This window comes from Oncorhynchus kisutch, linkage group LG20 (assembly GCF_002021735.2).
Source record: "Oncorhynchus kisutch isolate 150728-3 linkage group LG20, Okis_V2, whole genome shotgun sequence".
Lineage (NCBI taxonomy): Eukaryota > Metazoa > Chordata > Actinopteri > Salmoniformes > Salmonidae > Oncorhynchus > Oncorhynchus kisutch.
Genome location: NC_034193.2, coordinates 42,275,187 through 42,294,825, shown reverse-complemented (window position 1 = coordinate 42,294,825; position 19,639 = coordinate 42,275,187). Strand labels below are relative to the sequence as shown.

General features: G+C 45.1%; 1 protein-coding gene across 2 annotated transcripts in view; it reads right to left on the bottom strand.

The window, feature by feature from the left end:
- The window catches only part of LOC109865918 (alpha-1,6-mannosylglycoprotein 6-beta-N-acetylglucosaminyltransferase B), a 164,021-nt gene that overhangs the window by 29,555 nt on the left and 114,827 nt on the right, over positions 1 to 19,639 (bottom strand). For both annotated transcript variants that reach the window (XM_031799884.1, XM_031799883.1), the window contains exon 9: positions 5,571 to 5,702. In XM_031799884.1, the coding sequence (XP_031655744.1) occupies positions 5,571 to 5,702 (132 nt within the window). The remainder of the gene's footprint in view (positions 1 to 5,570; positions 5,703 to 19,639) is intronic.

The window sequence follows — 19,639 nt, the reverse complement described above, 5'->3', positions numbered from 1 at the left end:
CTATTGTGTCAACACGACAGCAAAGATTGCTAGGCCTATATACGGAGATGCAGTGTCTAGTGTGCGTTTACTGTGTGTGTGTGTGTTCAAGGCATTGTTGTGATGCTAATGGGCTATTTTCAAGCATGTGAACACGATTGATACACATTTCACTGTAGGCATAATATCTTTACCATGCTGCCCAAGGTGACGCAGGTATTTCTGTGACACTTTGGTGTGTTCTTCTGCAAACGAGCACAGGGCATTAGATCGACAGCGACATATCTCGAAGGGAGCGTCTTAAAAAAGTGCCATGCCTCTTTGAGCAGCTGTAAGTCAAGGAGGCCGCTTTCAGAGGTGTCATGAAACATTGATGAGAGATTTAACTTTCAGTTCTGCCTCTCTCTCTCTCTCTCTCTCTCTCTCTCTCTCTCTCCCTCCCTCCCTCCCTCTCTCCATCCCTCCCTCCCTCCCTCTCTCTCTCCATCCCTCCCTCCCTTTATCCCTCCCTCCCTCCCTCACTCTCTCCATCCCTCCCTCCCATTATCCCTCCCTACCTATCTCTCTCTCTCTCATCCCTCCCTCCCTCTCTCTCATCCCTCCCACTCTCTCCATCCCTCCCTCCCTTATCCCACCCTCCCTCCATCCCTCCATCCCTCCCTTTATCCCTCCCTCACTCTCTCTCCATCCCTCCCTCCCGTTATCCCTCCCTACCTATCTCTCTCTCTCTCATCCCTCCCTCTCTCCATCCCTCCCTCCCTTATCCCTTATCCCTTATCCCTTATCCCTCCCTCCCTCCCTCCCTCCCTCCCTCCCTCCCTCCCTCCCTCCCTCCCTCCCTCCCTCCCTCCCTCCCTCCCTCCCTCCCTCCCTCCCTCCCTCCCTTCATCCATCTCTCCATCTATCCCTCCCTCCCTCCCTCATCGTCTCAAAAACAGGAGAATCTTCTGCCAACAGACAAGATTACCCTGTACGTGTGAAGGGGATGGTGGGATGGAGGGATGAAGGGATGAAAAGAAGGAGGGAAATGGCTTTGGAGTTACTGAGTGGAATATCTGGTAGCATATCTAGCAGAGGATCAGAGTGGGGACTAATCTTGGTTAAATTGTTGCTTGTAGCGGGAACGGTCCCTAGGGGGCGACAGGGTGGGAGGCTGTCACCCACCACTGTTCCTGTTTAGATTTAAACCACTGACATAGATAAATCTGTGTTCTACATCACAAACCACTGATATAGATAAATATGTGTTCTACATCACAAACCACTGATATAGATAAATGTGTTCTACATCACAAACCACTGATATAGATAAATATGTGTTCTACATCACAAACCACTGATATAGATAAATATGTGTTCTACATCACAAACCACTGATATAGATAAATATGTGTTCTACATCACAAACCACTGATAGATAAATATGTGTTCTACATCACAAACCACTGATATAGATAAATATGTGTTCTACATCACAAACCACTGATATAGATAAATATGTGTTCTACATCACAAACCACTGATATAGATAAATATGTGTTCTACATCACAAACCACTGATATAGATAAATATGTGTTCTACATCACAAACCACTGATATAGATAAATATGTGTTCTACATCACAAACCACTGATATAGATAAATATGTGTTCTACATCACAAACCACCACATATAGATAAATATGTGTTCTACATCACAAACCACTGATATAGATAAATATGTGTTCTACATCACAAACCACTGATATAGATAAATATGTGTTCTACATCACAAACCACTGATATAGATAAATATGTGTTCTACATCACAAACCACTGATATAGATAAATATGTGTTCTACATCACAAACCACTGATATAGATAAATATGTGTTCTACATCACAAACCACTGATATAGATAAATATGTGTTCTACATCACAAACCACTGATATAGATAAATATGTGTTCTACATCACAAACCACTGATATAGATAAATATGTGTTCTACATCACAAACCACTGATATAGATAAATATGTGTTCTACATCACAAACCACTGATATAGATAAATATGTGTTCTACATCACAAACCACTGATATAGATAAATATGTGTTCTACATCACAAACCACTGATATAGATAAATATGTGTTCTACATCACAAACCACTGATATAGATAAATATGTGTTCTACATCACAAACCACTGATATAGATAAATATGTGTTCTACATCACAAACCACTGATATAGATAAATATGTGTTCTACATCACAAACCACCACATATAGATACATATAAAGTTTCTTATACACTGAGTATACAAAACATTAGGAACACCTGTTCTTGTATCAAAAATGGTCCACCACCCAAAGGACATCCAGCCAATTTGACACAAATGTGAGAAGCATTGGAGTCAACATGGGCCACCATTCCTGCGGAATACTTTAAACGCCCTGTAGAGTCTCTGCCCCAATGAATTGAGGCTGTTCTGAGGGCAAAAGGGGGTGCAGCTCAATATTATGAAAGGTGTTCCTAATGTTTTGTCCACTCAGTGTACATTGCGTTCTCTTGTTCAAAAAGGGGAAAAAGGTAACTGTGGCTTGTAAATACTGTGATCAGTGCTCCCAGTAGCCGATCATGAGGTGAGTTAGTTTGTGAGGTGAGAAACGGCCTGGGTTGCGGAGTGTGTGTGTGTGTGTGCTTACGTAACATTTTCTGTGTGTGTGTGCGCACGTGTATACTGTATGTATGCCCTCGCAGTCCTCCTCCAGCTCTGCTCTATCAGAGCAGTAAATTCACCATGCGTATGTAAAGGACGTCACACTGCTTGCTTAGCGAGTACCTCTTCCTCCCGATTCAATCCATAACTGGCGCAAACTCAGGACCTCTGCCTTGCTAGCACACGTGGCCGCCCTCCTGACGGGTCTTACCAGACGGCGCCACGCAAAAAGCTAGCTGGCCCAAGTGGGGAGACTTCAGGCTGAGGAGTACCTTTCACACATCCCCTTGTGCTGCACGTACATAGGGATCAATAGTGTATCCCCCCCGACTATCAGTTGCAAGGTGTGATTTAAAGCCACGCAATATCAGCTTTCAGCATCTTTACCAGACCTCTGCCCTCTTCCTATCACTGACCCCCCCCATCCTCTTCTTCCCCTGAACGCACACACACACACACACACGCACAGGCACACATGCACACGTGCGTGCAAGCACACACCTCCCCCTTCCCCAGGAAACTAGCGTATTGGCTGGCCAGGCATTATTAATGCATCTGGACGTTGGGAGCAACATCAAACTAAAGTAATTAAACAGAGACTGAAGGGCCCAGGAGCTCTGCACTTGATTAATGATATGCCTTTCAGTTGATAGGGCTGATAAAAGGCTCGTATCTCATTCTTGTCCACAAATCCTCTAAGGACTGTGGGTAAAGCACTGCATCTGGGGTTAAAGTAGAGTGTCTAAAGGCTACTTCATCCTTGAAAGCGTGTGAGGCTCCAATAAGGTGTGGACTAGACTGATAAGTCATTCACGTTTGTAGTATAAAAGCTTTGTAATATGATGTACGGTGCGGAAGAAAGCGATGGAGTTTGTTCTTCTTACAAATAAATACTGAGCTCTATACATGTTATAGATGAGTATAATGAGTGGCTCGTACATTTCATCGTGACGCCAATTCCCTGTGTGTTGCAGAGGAGATTTATTATGTGAGCTCGCTCATTAAATAATAACACCAAAGGTTGTTTACCATAGCTACATCTGAATATGTTTAGGGCTTACTTTTCAAAAAGTTCTGATATTAATTCCGTCTCGAAACCTCAAATCGCGCTGTACTCTGAAAAAGTAGTTGATTTATACACCGCAAACTATTACAACCAGTTGTTTGGTCACAAACACACACACACACACACACGCAGGCAGGCACGCACACACCGTCACACCCTGATCTGTTTCACCTGTCTTTGTGCTTGTCCCCACCCCCCACCAGGTGTCTCCCATCTTCCCTCAAAATTATCCCCGGTGTATTTATACCTGTGTCCTCTGTTTGTCTGTTGCCAGTTTGCTTTGTTCGTCAAACAGACCAGCGGTTTCCCCTTTGCTCCTGTCAGTTCCTAGTTTTCTCGGTTTTGGCCATTCTGCCTGCCCTGACCCTGAGCCTGCCGTTCTGTACCTTGTCACACCACACTGGATTACTGACCTCTGCCTGCCCTTGAACTGTCATTTTGCCTGCCCCCTGTTCTAGTAATAAACCTTTGATACTTCAACACTGTCTGCATCTGGGTCTTCCCTGAAACGTGATACATACGCACACACACAGTCTTGTACAACTAACCTTGTGGGGACACATAATTCAGTCCAATTCAAAATCCTATTTTCCCGAACCTTTACCTTAACCGTAACCCTAAAACCCTTAACCCGAAACTTAACGCTAGCGCCTAAACCCTGAACCACACACACACACACACACACACACACACACACACACACACACACACACACACACACACACACACACACACACACACACACACACACACACACACACACAGACACACACAGACAGAGAGAGAGCTGCTGGGATAGGGATAATTTAACCAGAGCATCGGGCCCACTTCTCATGCTCTTACCTCATGCCAAAATGCATACACACACGCACGCATACCAAAACTCTCTCACCCCTCATTCATAATTGGATTAAAAAAATACATGGCGTGGGCATCGGCTGTTATCTGGTGTCAGTTTGAGTCAAGAGGCTTGCCACTCTTCCATTTGCACTCTCCCTCTATCTTTCCTCCCCTCTATCTCGCTCCCTCCTTCGCTCAGCGCCTCGCTACGATTGATAGTTAACCGCAACGCAAAACCCAACCAGTACAACAGTAATAAGAAGCTGTTGACAGCTGGGCTGGTGCATACTGTATATAGAAGATGAGCTGGTATGAGCGTTGTGCTGTATGCGTTCTAGTTGGGGCTGTTTGTTGCCGAGCAGAAAAGTCTGCCAATGGTGTGTGTCAGATAGACGGCACTGAACATGTGTGTGTGTGTGTGGGTCCGCCTCTAAACATGTGTCAAATCAAATCCATTTATTTGTCACATGCGTCGAATACAAGTGTAGACTTTACCGTGAAATAGGTACTTATGAGCCCTTTCTCAACACTGCAGTTAGAGTGTAAGAAAATGCATGTGTTTTTTGTTGTTGTCTATGTGTGCGTTTGTGTTTCTCTGAATTCATTTAGGTGTGGACTTCAAAAGGAAGACCTGTCATGTAATTCTGAGTGGACGGAGAGAGTGTGTATTGTTACTGCTGTGGCGCTGTCCTTTTGTATTGATGCCCCCTCCCCTTCCATCATAGTATTAGACAGGACTGACAGTCTGGCCGGAGACTGAGGGATGTTTTACTGACCTATAGGGGATTAATTAACCGTGTGAGTTACGAGCAGAGAGACACGTCAGTAGCAGTGCACCTAACAAGCAGCCCTAATGGACTCATAAACACAGGTCGTAAACCTTAGCTATGACATCACACTGACACATGTATATTATACACACTGGCACGTACACGCACACGCACCCACACCCACACACACACACACACACACACAGACACATACTTGTGTCTCTTGAGCGAGAGCCCCATGTGCTGCTTCATCTGCTGCATGCCGTGGTAGTCTGTGTAGATGAGGTCAAAGGGCAGAGGTCCTGTCAGGGGGCAGCTCCCTCTGCCTGGGGGCACCCCGAGAAATCTATGAGACAGAAACACACAGACCAGAGGTTACATGAACTACTGTATGGTTCAAACACACAGACCAGAGGTTACCTTAACTACTGTATGGGTTCAAACACACAGACCAGAGGTTACCTTAACTACTGTATGGTTCAAACACACAGACCAGAGGTTTCATTAACTACTGTATGGTTCAAACACACAGAGCAGAGGTTTCATTAACTACTGTATGGTTGAAACACACAGAGCAGAGGTTACATGAACTACGGTATGGTTCAAACACACAGACCAGAGGTTACCTTAACTACTGTATGGGTTCAAACACACAGACCAGAGGTTACCTTAACTACTGTATGGTTCAAACACACAGACCAGAGGTTTCATTAACTACTGTATGGTTCAAACACACAAACCAGAGGTTACATTAACTATGGATCAGTTGGCTGGAGAAGGTTATGAGATTTAAATGTGTTATTGTCACATACACCGGATAGGTGCAGTGTAAAGCGTTGTTTTCCAGGGTCAGCCATAGTAGTACGGAGAACATTAGGGTGAAGTGCCTTGCTCAAGGGCACACCGACCAATTTTCCACCTTGTCAGCTCGGGTATTGGAACCAGATTTAACGGCAAGGCTACCTGCTGCCCTGTTTGATGTCTGCATGGGCACCTGTTGTTTACTTAGGACCAGGAGTTTTCACTGACCACATGACCGTGACCAGGTCACCACAACCCTGACCAGGAAACACTGTGCCCTGGACTGTACGGTCAAAAGTAAATATTGGTCAGGTCAAAACACCGTCGGTCCTGTACTGCAGGAATAAACCACCATCTCATTACCGTACTATGACGAGAGAGACGTTGAACCTGCTTCCAAGCCCCCGAGCATTAGAGAAACACAATGAAACATCAATCAATCAACTCGGTCAAAAGACGGCGCTTGCGTTGATGATGAGGGTGAAGCACCGCTCAGTAGTGTGATCCAAACTGTATGAGTAGCAGATGGCCAGAACAGTGAGCGGGCAACAGCATCAGAAAAAGAGGGAGATCTACACATCAAACTGTCAAAGGGGCACCGACCGGGGAGAAATGTGTCCGTTTCAGAGATGAGAGGAGCGAGGGAGAGGACGAAAGAGGAGTGTGTGTCAGAGACAGAGAGACGCAGAGAGACTCCCTGTCAGTGGATGGTTTCGTATTTGCATTACTAAGGAAGAGGGAGTGATATCTGGAACCTGTGAGAGAGAGAATGTGTGTGTCTGTGTGTGTGTGTGTGTGTGTGTGTGTGTGCAGTCTGTGTGTGTGTGTGTGTGAGTGTGTGTGTGTGAGTGTGTGCGGTCTACTTCTGTGTGTCAGTGTGGGTGTGTGTGTGTGTGTGCAGTCTACTTCTGTGTGTCAGTGTGGGTGTGTGTGTGTGCAGTCTACTTCTGTGTGTCAGTGTGTGTGTGCAGTCTACTTCTGTGTGTGTGTGTGTGTGTGTGTGTGTGTGTGTGTGTGTGTGTGTGTGTGTGTGTGAGGTCTACTTCTGTGCCTGTGTGTGTGTGTGTGCGTGCGTGTGTGCGGTCTACTTCTGTGCCAGTGTGTGTGTGTGCGCGCGCGTGTGCGGTCTACTTCTGTGTGTCAGTGTGTGTGTCTCACACACATGACTCTCCACAGTACAGTGATCCTCCCATTGATTTCCCCACAACATTCCAAACTCCTTACCAGCTAAACAGAAAGGGAATCTACCGCAACCCTAAACTCTTGCCTTCACTGATTTCTGCTATACCCCACTGGACGGAAGGAATCTCCCATTCTTCTCATGTATTTTCCCTCATCAATTTCCACTGTGTCCATGTCCTCCTACTAGAAGAGGACGAAGTAGAGACCACTCCTGAGACAACAGGGCTGTGTGCCATATCACTCCCGTCGCTTGAATCCATTTTCGTTCGCATCGATTGGCTAAAACCTCGGACCTACTGTGCCGACCGAGTCCCTATTGGATAGCTGACCTGTGAGTGGTCTGGGTGAGTGGTCTGAGGGTGTGTGTATGTGTGCGTGCGTGTGTGTGTTGGCCCAGCGTGACAGATGGAGACACAAGGCTAATGGACATGGTGATGGAGGTGGGCTACAGTCAATTTCCTCTCTCTACAGAACACGCTGATGTTTTAGATTTGATTGAGCAGACCCTCCTATCCCGGGGGACATACAATAAGTGCATTTGGAAAAGGAAGATGATATGAATGACCGCATACTGTAATACGAGCAAATAAAACAAACTCATTTGAAGTAACAATCACAACGCTAGCATGACAGAGAGAAAGGGAGAGAGAGAGTGTGTCTCCATGCATGTGTGTTTTGGAGCTCAGACAGCGAACACCACACACACACACACACACACACACACACACACACACACACACACACACACACACACACACACACACAGAGAGACACACACACACACGATACAGACACAACATGTTCCTCTGGCTAGCTCATCTATTTCCCTACAGACTCAAAGACACCACTGTTGAATATACTACAAACACTGAAGGCTTTAACAAGCCTCTTGCGCAATGCACAGCCCTAACAGCATGTCATGTGCTGGGATGAGAGGGTCATTTGTATAGCGTGAGACAGGATGCTGATCTGCTGTCTATAACCTACTATCTCCAGGCCCTGTTATGCAGTAGATATAGTTCTGAGAGCTCTTGTTAGAAAGAGGAGGGGATGTGAGTCTAATACTGTAAGTCTCTGTCTGACTCTCATCCTTGAGAGTGAGAGGAGATAAAGGTGGCTGACTTCTGTGTGAGTGTGTGTGTGTGTGTGTGTGTGTGTGTGTGTGTGTGTGTGTGTGTGTGTGTGTGTGTGTAGGTGTGTGTGTGTATGCCTCTGCAATTTGATGGGATTCCTGAAAGAGGTTTCGCCGCAGACAAGATGAGCTGCGACTGTCTCCCTCCTCCACCTCTTCACCCACACTCGTCCGTCCGGCCCTGAATGGCAGGACTGAGCTCTTCCCCCATCAAGAATCCCCCTCCCCATCCAACCAACATATCCCCCAACTCTCTCTGTCCTTCACATCGCTCACACTCCCATGTAGCCTATTTCACATAACAACCAAAGAAAAACTAAAGTACTGTTCTTTACTTTACTGTTAAACACAACATTCTTGCAGTACTGCATGTACTGTATGTATAAAAATAAGTATGAGCCTAATGGAAGTATTGAGACATGAAAGAAGCCTTAAGCTTTAATAATACATTATATAAGGCTTGGTGGTACTGAGTCCCATAGGAGCGTCTGTATGTAGTGGGGTACACTTTGTCGAACATTTAAAACATTTTTTTGTAGCTTTATTTAACCAGGCAAGTCAGTTAAGAACAAATTCTTATTTTCAATGACGGCCTAGGAACAGTGGGTTAACTGCCTGTTCAGGGGCAGAACGACAGATTTGTACCTTATCAGCTCGGGGGTTTGAACTTCCAACCTTCCGGTTACTAGTCCAACGCTCTAACCACTAGGCTACCCTGCCGTCCCATAATGTGTGGTGTGTGGGGGGAGGCTGTGTGTTTGTATGTGTGTGTGTGTGTGTGTCTACACGTCTGTGCAGTAGAGTGGAACTTTTGTTTGTTTTGTTGTGCGAGGGTAAAGGTGAACTCTATCCTCCAGACTGGTTTGAGAACAGATGTCCTTCATAACTCCAGTTTTAGAAAATAGGAAAGATAGGAAAGGTGTATAAAAGATCTGATGGCCGTGGTTACGAAGCATCTGCACCTGTTCTTTTGAGGCAATAAAAGACTGCCCCTCCCTTTGAGTTGTATTGCCTCGATATTAAAATAAATCGGTGAAAACGTCACAGCACATCCGACGCTAAGTAAGTGGCATGGGAAATAGAGGGTCTGCATCGCAAATTGTACCCTATCCCCTATACGGTGCACTATTTTTGACCAGAGCCCTATGGGCCTGGGTCAAAAGTAGTGCACTAAAAAGGGAATAGGGTGCCATTTGGTAGACACACTGGGAGAGCAGACAGCGAGTGAGGGCAGCAGGCCTCAATCAAACTAGATGATTTATGAATCAAATCAATCCTGCATAACACTCGGATTCCATTTCCTGTCTTCTGCATTATCAGTCAAACCTGAACCAACTGTTAATGATGAATATCATATATAATAATATGAATATCATAACATGACACATCCACAACGCGTTGAGAAATGGCTCCTGTCGGCTACAGAGCTGTGACCCTTTCTCATTACGCTCCGCGGGACTTCAATCAAGCATTTGTTAGCCCTAAGATGGCTATCTGTCTCTGATATACAGTGGGGCAAAAAAGTATTTAGTCAGCCACCAATTGTGCAAGTTCTCCCACTTGAAAAGATGAGAGAGGCCTGTAATTTTCATCATAGGTACACTTCAACTATGACAGACAAAATGAGAAAAAGAATTCCAGAAAATCACATTGTAGGATTGTTAATGAATTTATTTGCAAATTATGGTGTGAAATAAGTATTTGGTCACCTACAAACAAGCAATATTTCTGGCTCTCACAGACCTGTAACTTCTTCTTTAAGAGGCTCCTCTGTCCTCCACTCGTTAACTGTATTAATGGCACCTGTTTGAACTTGTTATCAGTATAAAAGACACCTGTCCACAACCTCAAACAGTCACACTCCAGGATTTGGATTTGAGAGATAAGAGAGCATATCTTGAATAATGACACCATATTTAACAACATCAATGCTTTAAGCCTGTCGACCATACAACGCATCCTCCAACGGCACCGAGTGACGATGAAACAACTTTACAAGGTGCAATTTGAGAGAAATTCTGACAGAGTCAAGAATATGCGACATGACTTTGTAGAGGTATGTATGCAACACTACTTCCAGTACTTCAGTACCATATTTACTCATCTGTATATCCTTTTGTCTGTTACAGAGAATATTGGAGCTGGATGCCCATGTAATTCGCCATGAATTTATTTATGTGGATGAGGTTGGCTTCAACCTCACCAAAACCAGGCACCGCGGAAGGAATGTAATAGGACAGAGGGCAATTACCAATGTCCCTGGACAGCGTGGGGGTAATATAACTATGTGTGCTGCCATCACTCAAAACGGGGTCCTCCATCACAATGCCACGCTGGGTCCGTACAACACCGGCCATATGCTCACATTTCTGGATGCAATTTACACAATACTTGTCCCTGATCCAGATCAGGAGCCTGCTAGATTTGTGGTTTTATGGAACAATGTTAGTTTTCACCGGGCTGTTCTGGTACAAAACTGGTTTGCCAACAATCCACCATTTGTTGTTTTGTACCTACCCCATATTCACCTTTTCTAAATCCCATAGAGGAATTCTTCTCAGCCTGGCGCTGGAAAGTGTATGATCGCCAACCCTATGCCCGAATGCAGCTTCTCCAGGCAATGGAGGACGCATGTGGGGACATAGAGGTTGCCTCTGTCCAAGGTTGGATACGCCATGCTAGGAGATACTTCCCTCGATGTTTGGCAAGAGAAAACGTATCTTGTGATGTGGGAAAAGTATTGTGGCCAGACCCAGGCAGGAGAAGAGATGAAGCGTAGCTATGTGTGACCCATTATGATTCCAGGATGGCACAGTGAGCGACTGGCATTGCCAGGGTTGTTTGTGTAGAGCGGACATGTCGGTGGGCATGGGGGTTTGCGTTACGACAAGGGAGGGACACAAACACACTTGTTTAAAATGAAATGGCAGAGGGCCAGGACACAAATGTCCAATGACACTCAGGGGCACAGTGGCGCCCGATCGTCCATTGTCCTCCTTTTCTCTGAGCTGGAGTCCAATCAGCAAGCCCCTATGAACGCACACTGTGACCACATAGCAGGCCTATGTGACGACGGGAGTGAGTTCGGCTTTGGTGGATACAGATAGGGGTAATATGGAGAAGTGCTCTGATGCTGATCATTATTCTGTGAGAATCCAAGGTCCCCATGTCTACAGAGGCCAAACATCTCTCAGTACATGTAAAACCTTGGATAACATCTACATTATGTGAATTAAGATGGGGGTTGCTCTCTCTCTCTCTCTTTCTGTCTCTCTCAAAGCGACCTATTCTCCTCTTCCTCTGTATTCAAAGAAGAAAGGGATATGGGTGTGTGTGTGTGTCCAGCTGTGTGTGTGTGGGGTTGTCGGCTGGCTAAGCGTCTGTGCAGGGTGAAGGGTCTCCTACCACAGTGGCAGCAGTTCAGGGTGATGAGATGAGCCGTGTGTGTGTGTTTGTGTGTGTGTGTGTGTGTGTGTGTGTGTGTGTGTGTATGAGAGAGAGAGAGAGAGAGAGAGAGAAAGAGAGAGAGAGTGTGTATGTGTGTGTGACTGTTTGTGTGAGCGACCATGTCTGTGCATGTGTGAGCAGCAACAGGGGCCAGGGGCCAGGGGCACTCCCATCAGGCCTGTCAGCAGGCTGTCATATCGTCCCCTCGGCTGACTAGAGGACAGGGTCACGCAGATTGGGGAGGGAGGGAGGAAGGAAGGAAGGAAGGAAGGAAGGAAGGAAGGGAGAGGAAGGAAGGGGGGGAGTAGCCACGAAAGTCTGACTGTGACAGCACTGTGGTATATATAGGGCTTCAATGTATAGACAGCCAGACGTGTGTGTATGTGTGCGCACTTGCGTATGTGTATCGCATGTTCTCTCTCTCTCACACACACACACACACACACACACACACACACACACACACACACACACACACACACACACACACACACACACACACACACACACACACACACACACAGGCCCTGTAGGGACAAGCAGGCGGATGCTGGAGCAGATGATTAGATGATTACATGGATGGTTTCAGTGTCTGATTGCTGCTCTGCTGTCTTCCCTCCCCTGATGGAGGGTGTGATGCAACTGGATGTTGTGGAACAAATCAGTGAAATGACACGCTGCTAATTAGTGCTAGTTTATGCCGTGTGTGTGTGCAGCCATGCATCCGTGTATGTCTATGTGTGTGTGCGTGTGCAGCCGTGCATCCGTGTATGTTTATGTGTGTGTGTGTGTGCGGATGCACATGTGTATCTCACTGCTGTCAAGTGTGTGTGTGTGTGTGTGTGTGTCACACAGCTCCAAACATCCAGTAAATCCCAGCTCTGAGCCATGGCAGTGTGTCTGAGATAAGGGAGATGCTAAAGCCATTAACTCCAGCCAGAGGAGGAAGAGAGGAGCGCTAGATGAATCCAAGAGAGGAGAGGGAGGAGGGGAAACCTTCTACGCCTCCTCTGTCAGAGGGAGTGAAGGGGTAAACTGTCTGACTGGTTCCTAGAGTAACAGAGAGGGCGAGAGATAGAGGGAGGAGAGAGAGAACGGTGGAGACCGCAATACAGAGAGACAGGGAAGGGAAAAGGGAAAGGGGGACACTTAGTCAGTTGGACAACTGAAATGCGTTCAACTGAAATGTGTCCTCTGCATTTAACCCCTCTGAATCAGAGAGGTGCGGAGGGCCTCCTTAATCGACGCCCACGTCATTGGGAAAGAGAGAAAGAGTGATGTAAATGAGCTCACTTGGATTCATGATGACGGCAAGTGAGGTGGAGGTAGAGCGAGGGTGAGACGGAAAGGAAAAACAAGTTAGAGAGACACCTTTCACGCCTGCTGGGGTTCCGGTCGGTCCTCTGGGCATGTGATTCTCCCTCTCTCTTCCACGCTCTCTCTCACCCCTCCAACACTCCTCCACAAACAGACCTTTTCTCTCTCTCCTCTGACAGCTTACTAATGAGAGACCTGACACACTGAGACCGATAGAGAAGGAGACTGTTCTGACTGAGCTCAGCTTCCCTCCTGCATCCATCTATAATGCTCCTGCTTTATCTCCACTTTGGCTAAGCACTGTTTTACACGTCAGCAAATTCAGTTGTTTCACTAAAATTCACATTCAATTATGACAAATTATTTCTCCATTGGTTGTGAAAGGGGAGAGAACACCCACACATTGGTGTACACACACACACACACTGGTGTATACACACACACAAACATTTGTAAATATATGCACATGCAGTTACACACACACACACACACACACACACACACACACACACACAGCTTGGCTGCTGACAGGGCACGGTACAAATAAGAGTAATAATTACTATGTATTGATTGGTGATGGAGAGAGAGAGAGAGAGATAGGGATTATATACTGGTTGGAGAGTGGAATTATACTGACCGGGGGACTGAGGCAAGCCCTCTAGAATCCCATGTAGACACACAACTGGTGAACAGGCCGAGGGTGAGGATCAAACATATGTGGAGAGGCTATGCACTTTAGCCAGCAAGTATAGGGGTGGCGGTGACGAACAGGCACAACATACAAAACACGTTGTGTTCTATTACTAGGGGGATGGGAGTTATTCCTGAACACAAGCATGAGCAGGAAAAACTGGGTCATTAGATATTTCACACAGCACATTCTGTACAATGACATGGACAGATACATCCAATGTGGTAAACATGCCAATTTCCCCTTTTAGGTTATCTGAAGAGTGGAGAGAGTCATTACTGCACCAATCTAATACAAAAGCACAAACTGCCATTATGTTCTGCATCTCTATCGCACATGATTCAATTACAGCCTCCTGAGTTAGCTGCACAAACAAGAGAGAGAGGAAGATTGAGAGGGATAAATACATAAAAAGGGAGTGAAAGAAAAGACAGAGACACATACTGTGGACACAAGAGTTTAGAAAAGAGAGAGAGAAATAATGGGAAAGAAAGCGAGGGCGATGTATTTCCTCTTAGTAAAATCAACCCCTCATCCCACTCAACTTCATTTCAAGCCTGGCTGCACCAAAATGGGCCAATTTGCCCCTAGTGAGGATATAGAAAACTCTAGCCCTAGTTTGACCTGATTTTGAAGGACCTTTTCTCTCCAAGCCAAAGGAAAATATGGAACATCGTCAGTATCCATCATTAGTTTTCAGAAGGAAAATGAAAATGAGATGACAATATTTCAATTTTCGTGGCAGTGCGCAGGAAAGACGGGACGGCCCTCCAGGAGCGACGGGAAGGAAGGCAACATTCCAGACGCGGTATTCCGAAGGTAATGGTATGTCAAATTAAGTGCCAATTATTCAGTTATTATCTGCCACAGGGCAGTCGTCTGAATGGATGGTTATGAGGCTATCATGCTAGCTCACATTGAGGTATGTGATCGTTTCACTTCTTAGAGGTAGGCCCCTTTTTTCTCCATTTCCGCCTGAATGACGTGCCCAAAGTAAACTGCCTGTAGCTCAGGCCCTGAAGCCAGGATATGAATAGAATTGGTACCATTGGAGAGAACGTTGGAGTTTGTAGACATTTTTTTTAAATGTAGGAGAATATAACACAATAGATATGGTAGGAGAAAATCCAAATCCAAAGAAAAACCAACCAGAATTTTTTTTGAGAGAGAGAGACCATCCTCTTAGAAATGCTAGAGAAAGGCCATATTGTAAAATCCTATGGCTTCCACGTGGTGTCAGAAGTCTATGTTCAATGTTTCAGGCTTGTAACAAAAAATAAGAAATAACAGTTTTAGTAGGACACAGTCTTGGAAATCCGTGTTTGCGCTCGCCATGAAGTTTCCTTTTGAACAAACCTATTACCGAAATAAGTATTATAGTTTAATTACATTTTAGGTTATCTGAGGAGTAAATAGATATGTATTTTGAGTTGTTGAAACAAAGTTTAGGGGTAGATTTTTGGATTCCTTTCTCTGCAAGTTGAATGAGTGGATTACTCAAATCGATGGTGCCAACGAAACAGACTTTTCGGGATATAAAGAAGGATTTTATCTAACAAAACGACACTACATGTTATAGCTGGGACCCTTTGGATGACAAATCAGAGGAAGATTTTCCAAAAGTAAGTGAATATTTCATCTTTATATGTGAATGTATGAAACGTGCCGGTGGAAAAATATTTAGATGTGGGGCGCCGTCCTCAAACAATCACATGGCATGTTTTTGCTGTAATAGCTACTGTAAATCGGACAGTGCAGTTAGATTAACAAGAATTTAAGCTTTCAGCCAATATAAGACAATTATATATACCTAAATGTTTAAAATCCATAATATTTATTAGAATTTATTTTAATTGCGCGCCCTCCAGTTTCACCTGAAGTTGTCTCACTAGCGGGACCCCGATCCTTAAGAAGTTCACATTCACAATCAGCTACACTTCCTAATCCTAACTTTGGACATTTGGAGAAACTCTTAACTGATCTCAGATCAGTATCTATGGGGCAACTTATGTGATTTTGACAGCAGGGCAGCCTTTACTTCTCTGTACCCAATTAGTGTCTAGAGCCAGCTGTAGCAGCAGTTGCACTGTCTGAGCTTTTAAATGAGTGGGGTTTGATGTAACTGGCCTTTAGAAGGGATCTCTGTTCCCTTTAGCTATGGCTGTAGCTCTAGCACAACACCACAGGGCTCCACAGAAGCACTTTACACATAACTCATCATAGATTTGGCAGGACTGAAATCTCATCCTTTCTTGGTCTATCTTATCGAATTTCTCTCTCACCAGCTCACCCCTTATATCCTTCTCGCTATATACCTCTCTCTCTTTCCCATCCTTCGTTTCTCTCCCTTTCTCTTTCGACCCCCCCCCCCCTCTCTCGTCTAGGTTCAGAGACTGCATGGCTCTTTCGCTCTCCTTCTCTTCTCTCTCATGTGCACTCTCTCCTCCCTCCGGCCCCCTCTCTCTCTCTCTCTCTCTCTAGCCCACTCTCTCTCTCTCCTCCCTCCGGCCCCCTCTCTTTTCCGTCAGATGAGAAATACAGCTCTGTGAGAAGCAGGCGTTTGATGAACGGCACTACTACTGATCTCCCTGGTTTCTGCAGCGCTCGCCATGTCTGTAGGCGCCTGGAACCCGTTCACCACCAGGCCCTTGCTGCCCAGTCTGGGAGAGAGAGATGAGCGAGAGAAAGACAGAGATACAAAGACAAAACGAGAGACAGAGGGAGAGAGAGACAGACAAAGAGACAGAGACAGACAAAGAGAGAGAGAAAGACAGAGAGACAGGGAAAGAGAAAATACAAGATCTTGCTATGGCCAATAACATCCCTGTTAGTAATTCGTATACAGGTGCGCCTTGTGCTGGGGACAATAAAAGCCCCCTCTAAAATGTGTAGTTTGGTCATACAACACAATCTCACAGATGTGTCAAGTTTTAAGGGAGCGTGGAATTGGCATGCTGACTGCAGGAATGCCCACCTAAGCTTTTGCCAGAGAATGTAATGTTCATTGTCATGGACTCCAATCACCCAAGTCATATACTGTTTTCTCTACTACTGCACGGCAATTAGTACCGGAGTGCAAAGTCTAGGTCTAAAAGGCTCCTTAACAGCTTCTACCCCCAAGCCATAAGACTTCTGAGCAATTAATCAAATGTCCACCCGGACTATTTGCATTGACCCCCCCCCCCCCCCCCCCCCCCTTTGTTTTTACTTCGGCTAACCTGTACCCCTGCACATTGACTCAGCACCGGTACACCCTGTATATAGCCTCGCTATTGTTATTTTATTGTGTTCACGGTCTACACCTGTTGTATTCGGCGCATGTGACAAATACAATTTGATTTAATTTGATTTCATTCTCTATCATGAGCCGCCTCACTTACTGAACGTCGTTTTAGAGAATTTGTCAGTACGTCCAACCTGCCTCACAACCTCAGACCACGTGTAACAACGCCAGACCAGGACTTCCATAAATGGCTTCTTCACCTGCGGGATGTTCTGAGATGAGCCACACGGACAGCTGATGAAACCGAGGAGTAATAAAGTCCGTAATAAAGTCCTTTTGTGGGGAAAAACTCATTCTGATTGGCTGGCCCTGGCTCCCCAGGCCCACCCATGGCTGCGCCCCTGCCCAGTCATGTGAAATCAATAGATTAGGGTCTAATTTCTTTCTTTCAATTGACCGATTTCCTTATATGAACAGTAACTCAGTAAAATTATTGAAATTGTTCCATGTTGCGTTTATATTTTTGTTCAGTATAGATTCTGAACCCGAAGAGAGGAAGGATTATGAGAGAGAGAGTGAAAGGAAGAAAGACAAATAAATAACAATATATATCAATCGATCCCAGAGCCAACAACTAGCCCCTGAAACCTATGGTGGAGAAATTACAAGATTATGCTCTAATGCTGTTATTGCATCAAATGGTTATTTTATTCAACAGAGTAAGGGGTTGTTAGAACGCTCATCTGTGTGTGTTCTACTGAGGATGGGCCTCTAGAAGATTTATGTTGTCTTTGGGTGATACAGAATTCCAGAGCATGAGTTAATGTTTCTGTTCTTAAAGTTACCATGGAGAGATGACTCCAGGGCCAGACCCTGGTCTCTACACAATGAGATACTGTCTGCTGTGAATTAGAAGTATTTTTCATACTAATCTTAACCTTGTGACCCATTCCATGCATCTCTTGTTTGTCATGTAGCCTGAAGGGGGTGTATCTTGGCTATAAAATACCGTTGTCCCTGAGGGTGATTGGTCGACCAGCCATCATTAACGTAGAGACTCAATCGATTCACTTTATATGTGTGTGTTGTATTGACCTGCTCCCTTATTAATAAGTGAATAAAGATTTATTTTAAGTATAACTCAGACTTGTGTGATAAGTTTGTCTCTCCTCATTTGATAGTAAAGAAATTAACCACAACATTTGGCGACGGGGATGTGAATCTTCACTTAGTGACCGTTCCTGACGACCTGGGTAAATCGTGCACGAGGGATCCCTCAAACTTGGGATCTCAGAGAGAACACACTTCGGGAACAGAGCAGATGGACCAACCCATGATCTGAGAGGCAGCGAGCCTAGTGGATACCACATGTCAAACTTAGTTTTTTAAAAGAAAGAGGTGAGTGAAACACGCAAAGTCGAGTTTTTAAGAAAAGCCTCTGTTACGTAGACTCTGAGTGTGTATTCCTGTGTGAGGGGTGCACCTTGGAGGTGTTAACAGGGACTAGTCAGTGGAGGATGACCTGAGAGTTAGTCGACTCGAAGACACCTATCATTGGTCGGTTTCGAGCGACCTAGAGCCGTGCTGAAACTGAATTGATCACAGTGGGGATTGGTGCGGTCTGTAGGGGTGAGGGGCCAAGGTGACTGTGGATTCTGTGTGAAGCATGGTACCTGGTGAAAACCTATTGGAAGAAGGACCTCATTCTGAAAAGTGTCTGTGTGACTATGTGACCCTCAGAAGTGGTGAATTCCAATTATTTGAAATGTGCTTGCCATGTATGCCCTGGGTTTGGTCATTTAGCGTTAAACATCTAGAATCTGTGTGAACCAGTTAAGACCATTTATGATATAGTACAAGATAGTAAGTTGCACCTGTAATTGTTTTAAACCTGTACCCCAATTTAGAAGTATTGAAAGATGTACATGTATGAGTTACATTATCCTAGGAACTAACCATGACATAGAAATGACAAAATATTCCTGCAGGTAAAAAAATATATATATTGTTGAAAAACAACTAATTGATTAGGTATGTTTGGGAATAGCATTATGTGAATGTGATATGCGAGTTGCGTGAGTGTGTAAATAAGATACATACATTTGCATAATAAGATGATTGAAAATTGGTTCATAAGTGTTGATATAACGTTGTCTTTGGGTTCCGTTCCTTCACTGCCCATCATAGAATATGACGGGGTGGTATTGAGAGCGGGATGATATTCTAGAAAGCAGTGGAAGGTCTATAGTTCCTGGGAGGCTTGATTTTTGCCGTGGTTTCTGGGAGGTTAGAGAACCGTTGAGAATCCCATGACGGGCCAGTCATTGTCCGGGAAACAAACGTTTCTTTTTTTGGTTCCACTGGGAATATGTTTTGAAGTCTTGTCTCAGAAACTGATGCTGTAAAGTCACAATCTGCTTTTATTAAAAAGCGCAAGATCTGTTTCCAAGTCAATGAATGTCGATTTAACTCGATGATTGCTAATCTATT